At 38.1% G+C, this 19,170-nt stretch overlaps 1 protein-coding gene across 10 annotated transcripts in view; it reads right to left on the bottom strand.

Moving 5' to 3' along the window:
- Positions 1-19,170, bottom strand: part of EYA1 (EYA transcriptional coactivator and phosphatase 1) — a 360,075-nt gene that overhangs the window by 141,939 nt on the left and 198,966 nt on the right. For 7 of the 10 annotated variants that reach the window (XM_045063205.1, XM_045063203.1, XM_045063204.1 and 4 more), the window contains one exon: positions 545-622. In XM_045063205.1, coding sequence (XP_044919140.1) covers positions 545-622 — 78 coding nt within the window. Of the gene's footprint in view, positions 1-544; positions 642-4,334; positions 4,449-19,170 lie in introns of those variants that run through there. The other 3 variants (XM_013061403.2, XM_013061404.2, XM_004762376.3) reach the window with 2 other exon arrangements.

Below are 19,170 nucleotides of genomic sequence, written 5' to 3'. Positions count from 1 at the left end.
TGTTTGTTGGAGGCAAACTTTGCTAATGTGAAAGAGATAATGTAAATGAATGTAATGTAATGCTAATGTAAAATGAACTTAAAGACTGAAAGCTGCTTTATAAAGTTTAATATAGATCTATAGTTGACATGACACTTACTTAGGAGGATGGTTTGATTAAATCTGCTTAAAGAGTTAGCAGAAGCCAAATTTTGCCTACCTAAACTTGTGTAATTGGAAAAAACCATACAAATGAGGGAAAAAGGGCAGGAGTCATTAACATAATAAAGATAATTTAGTAGAAAGAAATATGAAAAACAAAACTCCTTTCGATTTTATCTCCTTTATAGGATATCAACATTTTCAGCAAATACTTTGTAACATTGGATAAAAACAAGAGAATTGCAGCTACAGGACTCTGAGTAAAGCTATTTACAATTTTATGCTACATACACACATGCATATACACACATACATATACACATAGAGATATATTTGTATATATAAATAAACTAAGAAAAACTATGTTTTGTATTAATGTGAAAATCTAATATTTATTCCTTACCTGAACCTGAGAAATTGTCTAAAGACCCGTCTGCTGTTGTTGAAACTATTTCACTGCTGCTCATTGGCTCTGTTTTAACTACAAAAATAAACAACATATATGATATATCCAATTAATAGTTATTTGTAAAGGCATGATAGAGAAGTTATATTCAAACGAGTTACAAGAAAGTCATTTTAAAAACCAGTCTTTCAATATTTGAATGTAATTCAGATTAATACTTAGAATTTTTTGAAAAACATACACATTAACTATTTAATCCCTAAGGAAACAACCCATTATAACAAGCTACCCTTTGAAAGAAACACTTTAGAAGTAGTCAAACTCATTACCTTACATGTTAATTGAATTGCTTATTTACAAATAATTTATCTCTTCAAATTTACATGATGAGGATGTGAGAGTGTTTCCTTGGTTATGTAGACATTTTGCCAAACAGAGCCCAAAGGGTAGAATAAAAAGACTTGGAGTAGGAAATAACGCTGGTAGGTTTTCACCATGCTTAAGGACAGGCACAGGCACAGACAAGCATGTGTGTGTGCACACACCTACACACCCATACACACATACAAACACACACTCTCTTGGTTATCCAATATGGCTAAAGAACAGAGTGCTCGGTTTAATGGGTAATTATTACCACTCAGCCAAACCTGGCTGCCAACATGTCAATATCTGATGTACACTTAGTACAAAACCACACTAAGTGTAAATGAGGCAGAAATTAACTTTTTCATTCCAAAATAAAACAAACAGCAGATAGTTTGTGGAAAACATTTTGATCTTTAGTAAATTCCTTTGTAGCTATACAATAAAAAAATTTAGATTTATGTTGCAGGTTTATGATAGCAACCCAACCCATTGATATAGTGATGGTATTATTGACCCTATTAAGCAAATAAGCCAGATCACAGAACACTTGTCTTTTTCCCTAGATTTAGTTTTGCTTTGTTTTGTTTTGTTTTAATGAAGAGATAGCACTATTGCTTTCCTTAGAAACAACTGGTGAGGTGCTATCATTGGAATCTGTGGCTCACTTTGTAGACATTATACATTCCCACTAACGGGGTTTCAGAAAAAAATGCAATAATACCTCAGAGGCTACTTAAAAATCAGTAACATGTTTTCCAAAACAAGGTCCTACACCAAGAGAATATTTGGGGTTGATTCTCATGAATATGTACATTTTGAAATGGGAAAGAATGATGGAAAAAAATGCAGCTTTTTCCTTCTCTCCACAGTGCCAATCTCTTACAAACATCAAGCAAAGAACAGTCACCCTCCTTGACCCATGAATCTTCTACTAATGCATAATGAGTTTTCAAATAGACATTATAAATAGTTGCAGCAGATAGTCACTTCCAAAAAATTAATTATTTAGACTGCTTCTAAACAAAGTTGAAAAATAAAGCCCGTGAGCCTACTGGGAATCACTCCAACTGATTGTTTTAATGGAGACCAAACAATAGTGTAACTGTTGTTAGAATTCTTAGTTGATGCTAATAAATTCTGACATAAGCCTGTATTTCCCTTTTCTCTTCACACCTCCAGGCAATCGAATGACCTTGCTCTTCATAATCATTATACTGCCATAGATTGTGGAAAGCAGGTCCTCTGGTGAACAGCTCCAAAGTATCCTACCCAGTTATCCACATCCTATCTAGCCTTCCTGAAAGAACTCATACAGTGCCCTGTACCTATACGGCAATAGCTCTATTTTACACTCTGTACTGGTCAGATTACCACAGGGATCTGAACTCAGAATCAAATACCATATACCGATCAAAGATGAGAACCAGGCCCAAGGAGAATAGGTCATGTAAAGTGCCTACTATTGTCAGACTACAGACATTATGATTAATTCTTTTAAATAATTCCCTAAGTAGGTCTCAGAGCACAACTCACAAACTCCTTAGTTGGCTGGGTACTGCCTTCTTGTTTCACATGCAAAAATGGAAACCAAAGGTATAGGAAAATTGCCCAACATCACAAGTGGCAGAAATAGAAAATGATTTTGGATGTTTTCAAACCCAAGGTTTGAAGAAATGACAATACTTAGCACTGCCCAATAATTAGCACTATTCTACAGCAGAGCAAGGAAACTAAGGTACAGTGCCACAGGCTGTGGATGTAGAAGGAAGTAAAACCCCAGCAGTCCACACCCTCCTCTAGAGTGTTAACACTTTCAGGCTAGTGCACTCAAAGGAAGATCTCAAGTAGAAGCTCCATGTCCACTTGTCCGAGAAAATGGTGAAGAAGAAATTTTCTAGTTGTACAAGATGTTAGCCCAGGTTACTTCTAAGTCTTTGCCAAATCTAAGATCTATAATTCTATAGATTAGACTATAAAATTACTTGGTGAAAGCTTGACTATGCCAAAACCACTCCTACTCTTATACTCCAAAGACTTACCCTAACTATTCTCCATATTATTAGCTTGATCAAATATAGCTTCCAGTCCCAGGAGACATATTCAATTATACTTGAAATTCCATTAAAAATAGGAAGGAAAGAAAGAGGATACTTTTTCTTTTAGGCCCCAAGTACATTGCCTTTTGCCATTGTTCAAATATACCTATCTATTCTCTAAGGAATAAAGAGTCCATTTCCTAATGAATCCAATTTTTTAAAAGGCTCTGTTGAAGAGGATACACATAAAATAACTACCAGGATATTCATGATTTTTATCAGGTACTGGAATTGAATACTTTGATCACCAGGGACCTGATGCTAAAGAGCCTGGAGGTTTATTGTGATGTAAAATAGTTTGACTGAAAGCCAGATGAGAAGAGACAACAACTTCCCCTGTTGTTGTCAAGCATACACCCACCAGAAAGTTAAAAAGACAAGACTAACATCCAGCCACCAAACTACCAATCCTCACACGCACTATCACATTTATAAATATGCTGTAGATGATGCCATAGAGCGAGCACCTCTCCAAGGTTTTGAGTTTAAAACACCACATCCTCAATTTTTTTTTTCCCAGTCTTAGAGATTTAAGGTACTGTTATATCTGAAAACAATGATCCCATCTAAGCCACCTATCTGAAAAGGAAAATCTATGAATCATCTATGTTCTTCTAAATAACTATACATTTCTCAGGGTCTTTGGGTGGCTCAGTTAAGCAGCCGACTCTTGGGTTCAGTTCAGGTCATGATCTCAGAGTCCTGGGATCAAGCCCCAAGTCAGGCTTAACACTCAGCAAGGAGTCTGCTTGAGGATTCTCTCCCTCTCTCTCTGACCCTCCAAACATCTGTGCACACGCTCTTTGTTTCGCTTGTTCTAAAATAAGTAAATAAATCTTTAAAAATAAATAAATAAATATACAATTCTTTTATCTCTACTGTACTTTTTCTCTCATTGCAGGATTTCAGTGTATTAGAAAGCAGAACTTTTATTCTCTTCTGCCCTCACTCAAGAGTCTCTTTTACCATTCAAGTCTTCAATCTCCATCTGATACTTTAAGCACCTACTCATCTCTAAAAAATATTCAGAAACTCTCCTTTACCTCTTCAGTTTCCACAACCCCCACCCCAGCTCTTGTGCTCAGCCATGTACTGTAGGCCCGCACTATACAGAGTAACCTGCTACTCCCCAGGGGTGCCACAAACTCCCATCCAACTATGCCTTAGAGCCTTGATTCCAGAGTCAAAGACCAGTTATCTGCTACACGCCTTTATAAAAGTTACTTGATCTCCAACCTTAATCATCTCACTTACAAATTTTTTTAAATGATAGCTAGATTTCAGGAATGCAGGAAGGATTCATAAAAATGTATACAAAGTACCCGGTAGAAAGTAGGAGCGGAAACTGTATTTATCATCATCATTAGTAGTGGCAGGATTCTGCTACACTGAATGCCTTTCTCCTGGGGAGTAGTACCTGGGAGCAATAGCAAATACAGATTGTTAAAAGCACCAGCTTCAGAATTATCAACTGAGTTTCAACCTAGCTTTGCTATTCACAGTAAAAACCTGGAAGTTACTCAATTTCTATGTATCTCAGCTTCCTCATCTGTTAAATGGGGGTAACCTACTCATGCAAGGATAAGAAAAAGAAAAATGCTTAGAAATAGTGGAGTACTGTCCAATGGTTTACAAATCATTAACCCAGTCCAAAGGCCCTACTTATATAATCATTGTATCATCAATTAAGAGAAATCCAGGTTTTATGGGATAAAATCTACTATAAACTTTATTTTTCTTTTTTCTTTTTTTTTTTTTAAAGATTTTATTTATTTATTTGACAGAGATCATAAGTAGGCAGAGAGGCAGACAGGGAGAGAGAGAGAGAGAGAAGCAGGCCCCCTGCTGAGCAGAGAGCCTGATGCTGGACTCGATCCCAGGACGCCGGGATCATGACCTGAGCGGAAGGCAGAGGCTTAACCCACTGAGCCACCCAGGCGCCCAAAATCTACTATAAACTTTAAAGTTAAGCTTATCCTTTGGAAAATAAATTAAAAAGATAAAGTCAAGCGACTTACCTAAGATCCACCATGAGGCCACTTTACTCAGGATGGCCAAAATCAAATCAAGATAACTTAAATGTAATATAAGAACGTAGAATTAATTGTGATTATATAAGAAAACTTACACAATAATCCCCCTTCTTCTGTGGAGGCTATGTTCCAAGTCCCCCAGTGGATGCCAAAAGCATGGATAGCACCAAATCTTACACATACTATGCTTTTTTCCTATATGTATGAACCTATGATAAAGTTTAATTTATAAATTGGGCACAGTAAGATTAACAATAGAAAAATTATAATATACTGTAATAAAAGTTATGTGAATATGGTCTCTCAAAATATTTTATTTTACTGAACTCACCCTCCTTCTGATGATGCAAGATGATCAAATGCCTACAGGATGAGGTGAAGTGAGGAAAAGGACGTAGGCATGTGACACAGTGTTAGGCCATTAGAGACCTTCTGATGATAGGTTAGAAGGATTGTCTACTTCTAGACAAAAGTTGGTAGAACCAAGGAAAGCAAAACTGCAGATAAGGGGGTACTACTGTACTTCCGTCACTATAATCTGTATAGACAGTATCTGAAGAAACAGGCTAGCAGGAGGATCATGATGTACATGGCAATGGACATCGAGGTTTCTGGAAAAAAACATGGGCTTCTCTCTCTAGTACTGTTTAGGGGGAATATACTGTAACTAGCTCATGTAAAAGATAAGTTGGTATTCCTTGACCAAGAATTTAAGTGGAGACATCTATCAGACCATTGGAGCTTGGTGACATTGCTATCAACGAACCCATTACAGCATGATTTGCATCAAGCAAATTCTGGTTATACTTTGAATGTTGTGGCTATATAAATAGTCTCCAGAAAGACGATGGGTTGATTAGAGGAGTCACATGTTAAATCCATTTGGTTAATTTTTTACCATAAATTAAGAGTGCAGTTAAAGGGAGTTCACTACCAAAGGATAGCTTTGCCTACTGGAGTAGGAGACAGCCTTTGCGTTATGAAGAGTCTGCCCAGGATTACACAGTGAAGACATGAGGCCAGGTGAGCAGCAGATCCTCCCCCAGCAATATTTAAGCTAATTCTGTAACTTTTTTTTTTTCACACTGTAATAGCATAGCTTATCTTCACTTGGCATACACTTGGTCTTCCTTTCTATTTTGTTTCCCATTATAATGATCGAGAGCATAAAAAACCCAGTTCACTACACCTCTACTAACCTCTGATTCCTTCATCTCTTATATTTTAAGGGGACTGGACTTCATTCCCTTTTGGTTATTTTAAATGATTCAGTGACACCACTGCCTAGAATTGTATGACCTCCAAGAAACGCCACCTTTTACTTCTTGCATTCGCTCACTTATACTGGAGTTGCTCCTCAGAACATTGTGTCTTTCCAACTTCATGGCCCCTGTCTGCAACTCAGAGCTTCCACCTTAGAGTCCCGGGTCATCTTGTTTTTCCAAGCATCTCTGTTGCCAGCTCTAATCCTAGCATTGGCAAGCCCTTGCTGTGCACTCTTCAACTGCTATTCTGGATGGTTGAGCATGGCAGAGGAGGCCACAATATGCACGCTGACCAGATTTGTTAAATTTATGCTTTCCATGTTCTTGTGAGACATCTTGTTACTCGACAATCTCCCTTTTACATTTTTTGTGCCTGAGACAGTTTCTGTGGAGTCTTTTCCACTTTCTTCAAGCCCCAATCCTCACCTCATTCCCCATTCTCTTTAGCGCATGCCCTAACCAACTATCTTATAAAGAATGTTGAAGCTACTTTAAATCTTTCAGTGATCTTCCTGCAACATCTCCCAGTTTCCTACTGGTTAATCTCAATGGAAGTTTCCTTTCCTGTCATAGGATTTGACCTCTTAAGCCTTTATTCATATCTCCTTTGCAACAAAACTTTATTATTTGATCTCCCAGAATCTTCAATAATTCCATCTCAAGAGGCTACTTCCCTTCTACCAACAAAGACAGGTCTCAGGTATCACCTTGTGCCTCTCAGAATGGCTAGAATCAAAGACAAATAACAAGTGTTGGCAAGGATATGGAGAAAAAGGGAACCCTCATGCACTGTTCGTAGGGATATAAATTGGTGTAGCCACTGTGGAAAACAGTATGGGCTTCCTCAAAAAGTTAAAAATAGAAATACCATATGGCCCTGTAATTCCACATGTGGGTATTTATGCAAAAGAAACAAAAACACTAATTTGAAAAGATATATGGAACCCTTGTGATTATTGCAGCATTATTTATAATAGTCAAGATATGGAAGCAACCCAAGTGTCCATGGATAGATGAATACAGGAGATGTGATATGTGTGTATACAGACATATATATACATGTGTACATACATACATATCTAACATATACATATATTTACTCATGTGCAGGTTCTTGTAAAGTTTCTCTTTTACAGGACACATGTGGTTATGTTGTTCTGAACAAAGTAGTCTCTGGAGAAGATACATTAACATAAAATAGTGTCTACTTTCTCTGCTTGACTTACTTTGCTAAGCATGATACGCTCTAGTTCCATCCATGTTGTCGCAAATGGCAAGATTTCATTTCTTTTGATGGCTGCATAGTATTCCATTGTGTATATATACCACATCTTCTTGATCCATTCATCTGTTGATAAGGGGGTGGGATTATGGACATTGGGGAGGGTATGTGCTTTGGTGAGTGCTGTGAAGTGTGTAAACCTGGTGATTCACACACCTGTACCCCTGGGGATAAAAATATATGTTTATAAAAAATAAAAAATTAAAAAAAAATAGTGTCTACTATTAGAATTCTGTTTATTAAAAGAGGACCCTGCTTGGAGCCTTCAAAAGAGAGGTAAATTACATGGATTTGAATAATAATGCATGGGGAACAACACTCTAAGGCAAATACTAGGTACTGCTATACATAAGCCTTAAAAGAACCCTTTTAAAAGCTATACTGCATAAGACTATGCTGTATAGATAATATAAACTTGTGGGACAACACACACACAAATTACTCAACCATTAAAAAAAAAAAAAAAAAAGCTGAGATCTTTCCATTTGCAACCACATGGATGGACCCAGAGTATTATGCTAAATGAAATAAGTCAGACATAGAAAGACAAATACCATATGATTTCACTTATATATGGAATCTAAAAAACAAAACAAAGGAACAAACAAACAAAAAGCTGAAACAAACCTGTAAATGCAGAGAACAAATTGATGGCTGCCAAAGGGGAGGGAGGTAGGCATGTACAAAACGAATGAAGGTGATTAGGTAATAAAGGCTTCCCGATGTGGAATAAATGAGTCAAAGGAATATAAAGCCCAGCACAGGGAATACAGTCAATGGTACTGTAATCATGCTCTATGGTGACAGATGGTAGCAACACCTGTGGTGAGCATAGCGTAACATGCAGACTTGTCAAATCACTATGTTGTACACCTGAAACTCACTGTAACATTTTGTGTCATGTATACGCTAATTTAAACAGCAGGTTTCCTTAAATTTTTAAGTCTTCCTTCAACCATGATACTTTTCTCCCTTCTTTCATTACCGAGTTTCCTAAAAATTTGCCCTGAAATCTAGAACATCTTTTCTTTCTTTAGTATTTTCCATCATCCCTTTATAGCTGCTGTTTTACTAAAAGGACTTTCCTAATTGCCCACATCATACTTTTCCCAGTCCTGGTTTTCCTTAATTCTTTTACAGAATGGGCCTTTCTCTGATTCTCTTATCATTGACCAATACAACACGGCGACATTTTCCTGCACCCCCTTAGATCTATCTCCTTCTCTGGATTTTCTCCCCTCTGCTTATTCTGTGGTTTTTTAATTCTATGCTATTCTTACCTGTCTGAATGTTTCTCTAGTCTTTCCTTGCCAGAGGTTTAAAAAATCATCTTTAGGGGCGCCTGGGTGGCTCAGTGGGTTAAAGCCTCTGACTTCAGCTGAGGTCGTGATCCCAGAGTCCTGGAATCGAGTCCTGAGACAGGCTCCCTGCTCAGCGGGGAGCCTACTTCCCCCCCGCCCCGCCTGCCTCTCTGCCTGCTTATGATCTCTGTCTGTCAAATAAATAAAATCTTTTAAAAAAAAAATCATCTTTACGTGAGGACTCCCAAATCTCTATCAACGAGCGCATCTTTTTCACGGGAATCAATCCCCACATCCCACTTACCCAAGGCTCTTGCCTGGATCAGTGTGGAACTCAACCTACTCAAACATAAAATCTTCATTTTATTCCTCTGTAATGGTCATGTCACTTAAACGGAAAGTTTCCTTTTCGCCCCATGTTCTCCCAGATCCCCTCTCCTCAAACCCTACTGTCAGGTCTACAATTTCTACCACTGTAATCTTTCCCAACCATCTTTTTTCTAACTTCACAGCCACTATCTCATTACTTTATATCTCTTCTCTTGTAAAAGTTGGCAATTGGCCGTTCTACTTTAAGCAGATGCCAATCTCTCTCCATAGCTTAGATTTGAGTGAGTCACTCGTTGCTCTGAGGTTTTCAGCTCTCCATGTTCTCCTGAATTAAGCTAGCAAGTTAGATCACTTGATCATGTTTTTAAGCCCCCTTATACACTCTAACACCAAGATTTTTGTTGTTGTTGTTTTTTTTTGTTTTTGCTTTACTTCCTATTTGTATAATAACTAGTGACTTACAAGAACACAAAAGTATTACAAAATACATGGTCACATCTAATTGTCCTGACTTTTCTTTGTGAAACTACTATTATCCCATTTTGCAGATCATGAAACATAACTGTACATATTCGATATTTAAACCAAACTGGCCTACTGAGATGCTTAATACATCCCCAAACCCATGGTTTTGCTAATGCCTTTCCCTTTAACAAAATTTCCATCTGACTAAATCCCATAGTTCTTCAAGGTTCAATCAAAGTTGCAACTGCTTTGCTAAGTCTTGCTTGATCTACTACTCAGAACTGATTTTCCTTTTCTTGAGGTACTAAATCTGAGTTTTTACCTCCTTTAGAAAATACATCCTATTCTACCTCATTTTACATTTCAGTCTTATTCATTTTAATACATTATAAATTTCTTTACGGTAGGAGCTACTTCTTTTTATATCCCTATAGAACTTAGCAAAACACCTGACACATAGTTGAAACTCAATATTCATTGAGAGAATAAGTAAAGGTAAAAATGTACAACTGACTTACATCTGACTTTATACTGCTAGGCCCATTGCACAGAGCAATTAACAATAATACTATATATGCTCAAAAGTAAGATGACATTTTATTCCTCCCAAATTATCATCAGCAATATATGTGCAGGTTATGTGCAGGTTCTTGTAAAGCCTCTCTCCTAAGACATGTTGTTACATTATTTTGAGCAAAATAATGGAGAAGACACATTAACATAAAATAGTGCCTACCATTGGAATATTTGTTTGTTAAAAGAGGAATGGGACTGGATCCTTCAAAAGTGAGGTAAATTATATGGTTTTAATGATAATGCATAGGAAGGGCACCAGAGTGGCTCAGTTGGTTAGGCAGCTGCCTTCAGCTCAGGTCATGATCCCAGGGTCCTAGGATCAAGTCCCGGATCAGGCACCTTGCTCAGTGAAGAGCCTGCTTCTCCTTTTCCCTCTGCCTGCTGCTCTGCCTACTTGTGCTCTCTATCTCTGTCAAATAAATAAATAAAATCTTTTAAAAATAATAATAATGCATGGGACATAACCATTCAAAGGCAAATATTAGCTACTGCTAATATACAGACCTTAAAAGGAACTTATAAAAGCTACACTGCACAAGACTATGTTGTTTAGATAACAAATATAAACTTGTGGGACAAAATAGAAGCATAACCACCATAATATTATGTTACTGTTTGGATTCAATGACAATATCACTCATGGATTTAATGAGTACTCATTCTCAAACCCTGAGGCAGAAGTGCAAATGTAGGCTTTTGAAAATTGTGTCAAATGATGGAAGTGGCATCAAGGAATACCAAACGCCTACGTGAAGAGAATGAATAAAATGAAGAATGAATAAAATGATTACATGAAATAAGAAAGTGGAAAACAGAAATATTCCTAAATTTATACATTTTATGTGATACTTTTTAAAGACATAGTATTAAATTAGTAAATATTGTAAGCAGCCACTTAACCATTTTTTATCTAAAAATGTGTACGTCCATGAAGCAAATGTGTTGCTTTGGGTAGTTCCCTTTTGGAAAACGAGGCATTCCTTAATAAGTGCATGTTGGCGTAGGATTGCTATCCCTCCAAAATTTTATAGTTCGAGCCACCCAGGCTCTTTTGCCTAAAAGACATTTCAAAATGTCACACCTTATACAACTTTATGAAAAAGCAAGCAACATGTAGAGACCACAGTTAGAACCTGAGTGTATACAGGGCCCGTAAGAACGGTCAGTCAATTTCAGAACCTGTTATTCACGGAAGTGTAGCACGTGCAGTCTACTGGAGCAGCACCATGCAATGGCTTCTGCAGGGTTGATCCTTTTTAGTAAAAGAAATGCTGCATGGTAAATGATGACGGCTCCTTTGAAAGGTCTCTTGAGACTTCACTTTCCTTTTCTGAGACTCTCCTCCTTGCCACTCGAGCTCAGATCCCTGACCCATAAAATCTGGGCAGACGACATGAGCCTCTGTAGCACTGCTCACTTCTCCCCCATTCCAGGCTTTCCTTGAAATTGCTGCAGATTAATACCTAAAACACTTTCACCCTATCAAGCCCTTGCTCAAAGTATTGCGTGGCTTCTCTACTGGCTCTAGGATGAAGTCCAAATTCCACAGTTTGGCTCCAGCTGGCCCTTCCACCCTTATCTACGATCAATTCCTTCTTTAGCTCAACTAGTCTCCTCACAGTCTCCCAAACTATCCTACCTTTGTTCAGATTGGTCCCTCATTTCCAATGCATTCCATCTCTTCTCAACCTATTCAAATTCTACCCATTTCCCAACACTCAGCTCAGATTCCATCTTCTTCTTGAAGCCTGGCCAGACCTCAGCAAGCTGAAGAGCTCTTTTTCCAAACTCTGAGAGCACTTTTGTTTGGATCAGTGGCTTCTAACCTTCTTGAGAATGAAGCCCTCTTTCTAACACCAAAATATTTCGGAACATGAATGACAGACTACTTTTAATCTGCTGATTGAGAAAGCGCATAATGACAAAAAACCGACTGTGAATTTTCAGACATGAGAACGTGTATTTTAATGAAGATAACAGAATGTCCCCCTGTGAAAAAGAGTTAAACATACATGTGGCCTGTTAATTTCCTCATCCTCAGACAAAGCTTTTTACACAAAAGCATTTGCAGAACTCAATACTAGCTCTACAGCTCCCAGGGATCTCTCAGCCACACATGGAAAATTCTACCTTCATAACTCAACTGACATTAAGTGGGAGCTTTGAATTTGGTCTCAATTTTCAAAAAGTCTTGCCTCCCCCAACCAGACTGTGATTTCCTTAAGGCAGCAGTCATGTCATATACTTTTTTGTATTACTGCTAGATTCTGGAATAGTTCTTTGTACAAAAATAAGACAAAACAAAACAATAAATATTGTTTTTTGTTAATGTTTCCCTCCTAAGACACGTTAAGTATTTTTTTTTAAAGATTTTATTTATTTATTTGACAGAGAGAGATCACAGGTAGGCAGAGAGGCAGGCAGAGAGTGAGAGGAGGAAGCAGGCTCCCCGCTGAGCAGAGAGCCCGATGTGGGACTCGATCCCAGGACCCTGAGATCATGACCTGAGCCGAAGGCAGCGGCTTAACCCACTGAGCCACCCAGGCGCCCAGACACGTTAAGTATTGTAGGTTCACCTTTTTCACCAATATTTTATTATAACAGTTTTCATATATATAGAAAAGTTAAGGGGTACCTGGGTGGCTTAGTCAGCTAAGCATCTGTCCCAGGATCCCAGGATCCAGCCCCATGTCCTCCTGTTCCCTGCTGGGCAGGAAGTCTGCTTCTCCCTATCGCCCTGCTCTTGTTCTCTCGCTCACTCTATCAAATAAATAAGAAAAATCTTAAAAAAAGAAGTATATGGTGAATAGCCATAAACCAACCACCTGAATCTCATAATTAATATTACCGTATTTACTTTCCCTAACTACTTCTTACAAAACCATCCTATTTTTTACGCATTTCAAAATAAGTTGCATAAACAACAAACACTTCACCATTTACATCATCAATTAGAGTTCATGTGTTTCTGATTCTTCTTTCTGTTAATTAAGATGTATACATAACTCAATATACAAACTTTAAATGTGTCATGTAATGACTTTTAACAGATACCTACAGTTTCGTTTTCAAAGTGGGATCTGTTTTGATATAACTAGTTTGTTATAATAATGGAAGCATAACACAATGGTATGAAAAGGTTGCTCTAATATTAAAAATTAAGGTAGTAATATTCTCAATTTATGACATAGGTGATATTTAACTGGAATTTTAGAATGGAAAAGGAATAATTTAAATGGAAGTTTATGTTTATTGAGCACCTACTATAATGTTGAGCATTGTGTTAAGTATTTTATAAGCAGTAGTTCTTTTGTTCCTCATGGTGAATTTATGAAATATTTATTACAACCAGTCACATTTTAAAAGATGAGGAAACTGCAGCTTAAAGGTATCTAAAAACTAGCCTAAGGTCACATAGTTAGTTTCTTTCTTTCTTTCTTTCTTTCTTTTTTTTTTTTTTTGATTGCCATCTTCCAAGAAAACTTTAAAAAGTGAAAACTCAAACATTTTCTAACTAGGGCTTTATCATCCTTAATCATTGCTCTGATGGAAATCTGAACAATCAGCAAACCGAACAGCCATAGGAAAAGTCCCAGAATACCAGGGCACTGAATAAAACTGTATCAGTGTATGTTGCAAATTAGCGGATGGTAAAATAAACTAGTGTATGAAGATTGGAAGCAGATGAGCTGGCTCGGACTCAGAACCTCAATCATATCAATCTGGAAAAATGCTTTACTTGCCTAAAACATAATCAACCTACCAAATTTACATCTCAGATCATGCTTTTCCCCCATGTTTTCCCATTCTTCACCAATTGCAGGAGTACCCAGTACCCAACCCTTATTATGTATTAACTGAGCAAGTACTTGCTGAGCAGCCCAGGTACTCAGGGTACCTGTAACAGCTGTTAGACAGTGTGAAGGACCTCAGAGGAAGAGAAAATATCCCTCCTTCCATGGAGACACAGTAGCCAGTCCCAGCAGATTTTTAAAATATAATATTTCTAACTACTTAATAACAGCTTCTATTTTTTGAGTGTGTAGTAGATGCTAGGAAGTATGCTTAGTATTTTATTTTACTTTTTTTTTTTCTTTTAAGACTTATTTGAGAGAGAAAAGGAGCAAGCGGAGGACAAGGAGGGAGAAGAGAGAATCTTCAGCCAGACTCCCTGCGGAGCACTGAGCTCAACGCAGGGCTCTATCCCAGATCATGACCTGAGCTGAAAGCAAGAGTCAGACGCTCCACTGACCGCATCACCCAGGCACCACGATGCTCAGGATCTTAAATAGACATTGCCATAATACCATGATAACACTGCAACCTCCATTTCATAATGGAGAAAAAACAAGGTTCAGAGATCATAGATGATGATGATCCTGGAAATAATAATAATAATAACCAATGACTATTAATCACTTCCTAGGAGTCTGTTTTCAAAGTGCTTTATACCAATTCATGTAACCATCCTTGCAACTCTACAGGTAGGTGCTATTTTTATCTTCATTTTACAGACCAGGAAGCAGAGGCAGAAGAGTTAAGTAATCATTCAGCACCACACTAGCTAACTGGTGTATGGCAGAGCTCCTCTCAAAACCCACTTGTTACATTGTTAGTAAATAGCTAACTTGCAATTTTTTTTTTTTTTTTTTTTTTTTTTTTTTTTTTTTTTAGCCAGGGTTAGTCTGACTGCAAAATCCACATTCTCCCCATCATGCAATACTGCCTTTCTATATTTTTAATATTATGCCTTCTCCACCTTAAGGCAAACATCAAATGTAAATTTGTACTGAAATAGCATGTAAGTTAAGTACATGATTTCAGACAAAAATGTCCTCATAGCTTTTCACCTGGAATTTTTTCTCACCACCCACCACCCCTTGAATACAGCTGCAGAGGACCACTGGAGTCAATTTTTGAAACACAGACTCTACCATCTCACTCTCTTGGTTGTGAGCCTCTAGGTTGTTCAGCTCCCACAGGATTGAATCCAAACTTCTGAACCTCGTACATTAGGCCTTTCCTCATCTGCTTTGGGCCACTGTCTCAGCCCTGTTGTTTTTGATTCTGCACATGTCCCTCTCCAAACATCACACACACACACACACACACACACACACACACACACACACATACAATACCCCCGAGATTAGGGTTATCTTTGCCACAGCTCTGCAATTCATGTTCTTTCTTCCTTTTTGGCTTGACACCCAGTGTTTTTCCACTTCTTTTTCAAGACCCAATTTAAGTATTACCTGTGTGCAGAAACCATTCTCCATCACCCCAGTCATAATTAGGTCCCCACCTCTCTGCATAATATAGCCCTTGTTATAAAGTATAGTGGTCATCTGATTATAGGTCTGCAAATCACAGTAGACTGTAAACTTCTCCTTGGCAATTTGATATCCAGTAAATTTCTAGGCACAAATCACCATGTATTCCTGGAATGAATGAACAATGTAATGCTGAATATACAGCGTGATACATACTCTATTTTTATAGATACATACATGCAGACTTTCTCACTATAGTATGTACATATCCTTATTCTTGAAATTTTTCATCTTTTAGAATGTTCACCTCCAATCATGACTCCTTACCATCTTGTAAGGATACTAACCCTAAGTGTACTAACCACCTGATCTTTATATAATTCAGTCATTTCTTGGCCTATGAGGAAGTTGCTTCATTTTTCCTAAATACTATTACATCCAATAGGAGGAGTAGTTTCCATGAGTAAATGAATTAATTAGTACAGGTCAAATGCAAGTCAATTATAGAGATCGAATTCAAAATCAGCAGCCACGCTGACTGTAGATGTCTGGATGGATGACCTATATAATGATATTATAAATTAGTCTGTGAAATCATCCTTTTCAAAATTTTAAAAACAGGCTTTAGATACTCACTGGATCTGTTAGTGCCTTTAAATAAAATGAATGGTTCTCTTCTCTTGTAATCACTTGCCTGCATTATTTGCTTAGTCATCTGGGGCATTCATTCAACAAATATTTGTTGACTGCTTAATCGCTGCCAAGACTTCCGCTAGACGCTGAGGACACAGTAGTGAACAGGTCTATCCTTGCCTTTAGGGAAACTAGAGACTCTACTAAGCAAAACACATACAAATAGATGTTGCACTTCCTTCATTGAAGCATATGCTTAGGGTAACATAAAAATTTCTTAAGGCAGATAAATTATGTCGGTAAGAAACAAGTTAGTTGGCTATGGGGGAATCCACGTTTAGAGTGTAAAGAATGTGGGTTTTGAAATCATTCTCACATGAGAATCTCTTCTCCAAAATAGTTACTATGCTGTTTAAACTCTTTAAAATGAGGTACATAAAATGCCGATAAAACACGGTACGCAGAGGGTAGAATGATGTGCTTCATAAACAGTAAGAACTTGGTCGATTCATTTCATAGTCCTTAGCTTGTTAATGAGTATTCTTTCCACTCGCAATTGCCCTGAACAGTAACGGAGGCAATGATAAAATAGGTAAGCATTTTAGATTTTGATTCATTGTATGTAAAAGAAAAAAGTTTCCAATTTACCTTAAAGGGTGTACAGAAACATATCACCTTGGGATGTGTTTGGTAGAGTTCATCTACCTTTTTTTGGTATAATGAGATATCGTAGGCATGAAGTGAAATTTAAAAAGCCAGCCAAACCAACAAATTACTGTAAACATAACAAGATTTTACTTGTAAAAGGGGTCCTCAAACTTAACATAAGTCCTCAGCACAAATCCTTGATTATTTAGCAGTCGCTGAAGACAGCAATGTGTCAGATAACTTTGCCTACCCAAAGTAAGAATGGAAAATTTGTAATTATGTATTTTTTCCTATTATATTGTATATTTGGAGCCAAAAATGGAAAATGAGTCACTCGTGGACTTTACTCCAAGTCAGCAAAGTGGACACACAGAGACACACTTCTTTATCTCTATACAGCTCACTCCTGGGTGTCCTTGGCCATCGTAACAAATTAGGAATTACTTAAGGCAAAGAACCCGTGAGTGAAGGATTAAACATTTGCCAAATACTAGCACATCTTCCTGGAGGGAACCAGAAATGCTTCCCAGAAGACAGGACATTCTAAAGGAGATAGAGATTTCTGATGATACCAAACTTCTGGCCCAGTCGGGGAAGGGAGGTCAGAGAAATGGGATTCTCTGAACTAACAGGCATTGGGAGTTAGGTGTAGACGGTTTCCAGAGAGCCATGAGTTTATCTAGAAGCCTGGCTCTGGCTCTCCAGAAACTGTGAGCCTAGTTTCAGGCAATAAGCACTGGAGTTCCTATTCCTACTACGAAAGCTATTTATAATAAATTCTAGTATATCTGCCCACCTGCAAGGCCTACGCACACCCACCACCCCTTTATCCTCGGAATTCACTTCCTACACTACCTGTTCGTTTCCTTCCACTCACACTGTCTGCACAGCAACTTGTTGCTCCTAGACAACAGCACACATGCCCCCAAACCCTGGCTTTGGGAACTGCTGTTTCTTTGGGGCCCCCAAAAAATGCTACTGAAGCTGCTTCTCTGAGTTCTACTTGGGCAATACAACCTGGTTCTCTAAGTCAAGGGAAATGTGACCAAATTTATCACCCACCCACCCATTCTTTCTGACATAGAAAACTGTGACCTTGAGCAGTAGCAAAACTAGAACTGCTTTTTTAAATTTCACAGTAACACTGCTCCAATCCAAATGTGCATATAATAATGACTATTATAATGAAAAGCAGAGAGGACTTCCCATCTCTGTTTGATCCCAGAGAAGCCTAACAGAGAGAGACGGCTGGTGGAATTATAATTAAGTCTAAGGCTTTGAAAACTAGTAAGAGACAATCCCTTAAAACTCAACCTATTGATACAATATGTTATGCACGGGTGACACCAGGAAGAAACCTCATACGCTCACGCACGTGAGAACTTAAAGACCAGAGTATAACACGTGAGAACTTAAAGACCAGAGTATAACTGCCCTGGGGACGTGTCCTCATAATGAAGACATTTCATCATCAAAACCTCTGCCATAGGTCCTTTTACAGCTCTGGCGTTTGCTAGGGAATGGTGTTCTCCAGTTACGAAGGCATCCATGTAGCAGTGAAGGCACCAGTGTTTATTATAAAAAGTATCAGGAAAGATATTGTTAGGCGATGGGAATCACATATTCTCTCCAAAGATGAATACGGTGATTTTTTTTTTAAAGATTTTATTTATTTGAGAGAGACAGAACACAAGTGGGAGGAAAGGGACAGAAAGAGAAGCAGAACTCCCACCGAGTGGAAAGCCTGACATGGGGCTCAAACCCAGGACCCTGGGATCATGACCCAAGCTGAAGGCAGACGCTTAATTGACTGAGCCACCCAGGTGCCCCAAATATGGTGATTTTATTTATTTATTTATTTTTAAGATTTTATTTATTTATTTGACAGAGAGAGTACAAGCAAGCAGAGAAGCAGGCAGAGAGAGAGGAGGGGAAGCAGGCTCCCCGATGAGCAGAGAGCCCGATGTGGGGCTCGATCCCAGGATCCTGGGATCATGACCTGAGCCGAAGGCAGAGGCTTTAACCCACTGAGCCACCCAGGTGCCCCCCAAATATGGTGATTTTAAAACCCAGGGTCTGTACTCAGAACTTGACTCAAATACTAAATCAGATATCAGTGGTGCCAATTACAAAGTCTGTGCCTTTAAACTTGGCATTGAAGTTTCTAAGACTCCATTTTCAGTGTGTAAAAAAACAGCAATAGTACTGTTGAACTGCTTATTTTCTAGACACGGTATGAGAGTTAACAGATACAGAGCACTTAGTAAATTCCAAGTGTGGTCCTGGTTTTACTAATCCTCCTCACAGCCAACCTGGGATAAATTCTGCTATTACCCATTTTACAGATGAGGA

Source organism: Mustela putorius, unplaced genomic scaffold, assembly GCF_011764305.1.
Source record: "Mustela putorius furo isolate JIRA1106 unplaced genomic scaffold, ASM1176430v1.1 tig00003846_pilon_pilon_pilon, whole genome shotgun sequence".
Classification (NCBI taxonomy): domain Eukaryota; kingdom Metazoa; phylum Chordata; class Mammalia; order Carnivora; family Mustelidae; genus Mustela; species Mustela putorius.
The sequence above is the reverse complement of the archived record's forward strand: the minus strand, read 5'-3'. Positions and strand labels throughout refer to the sequence as shown.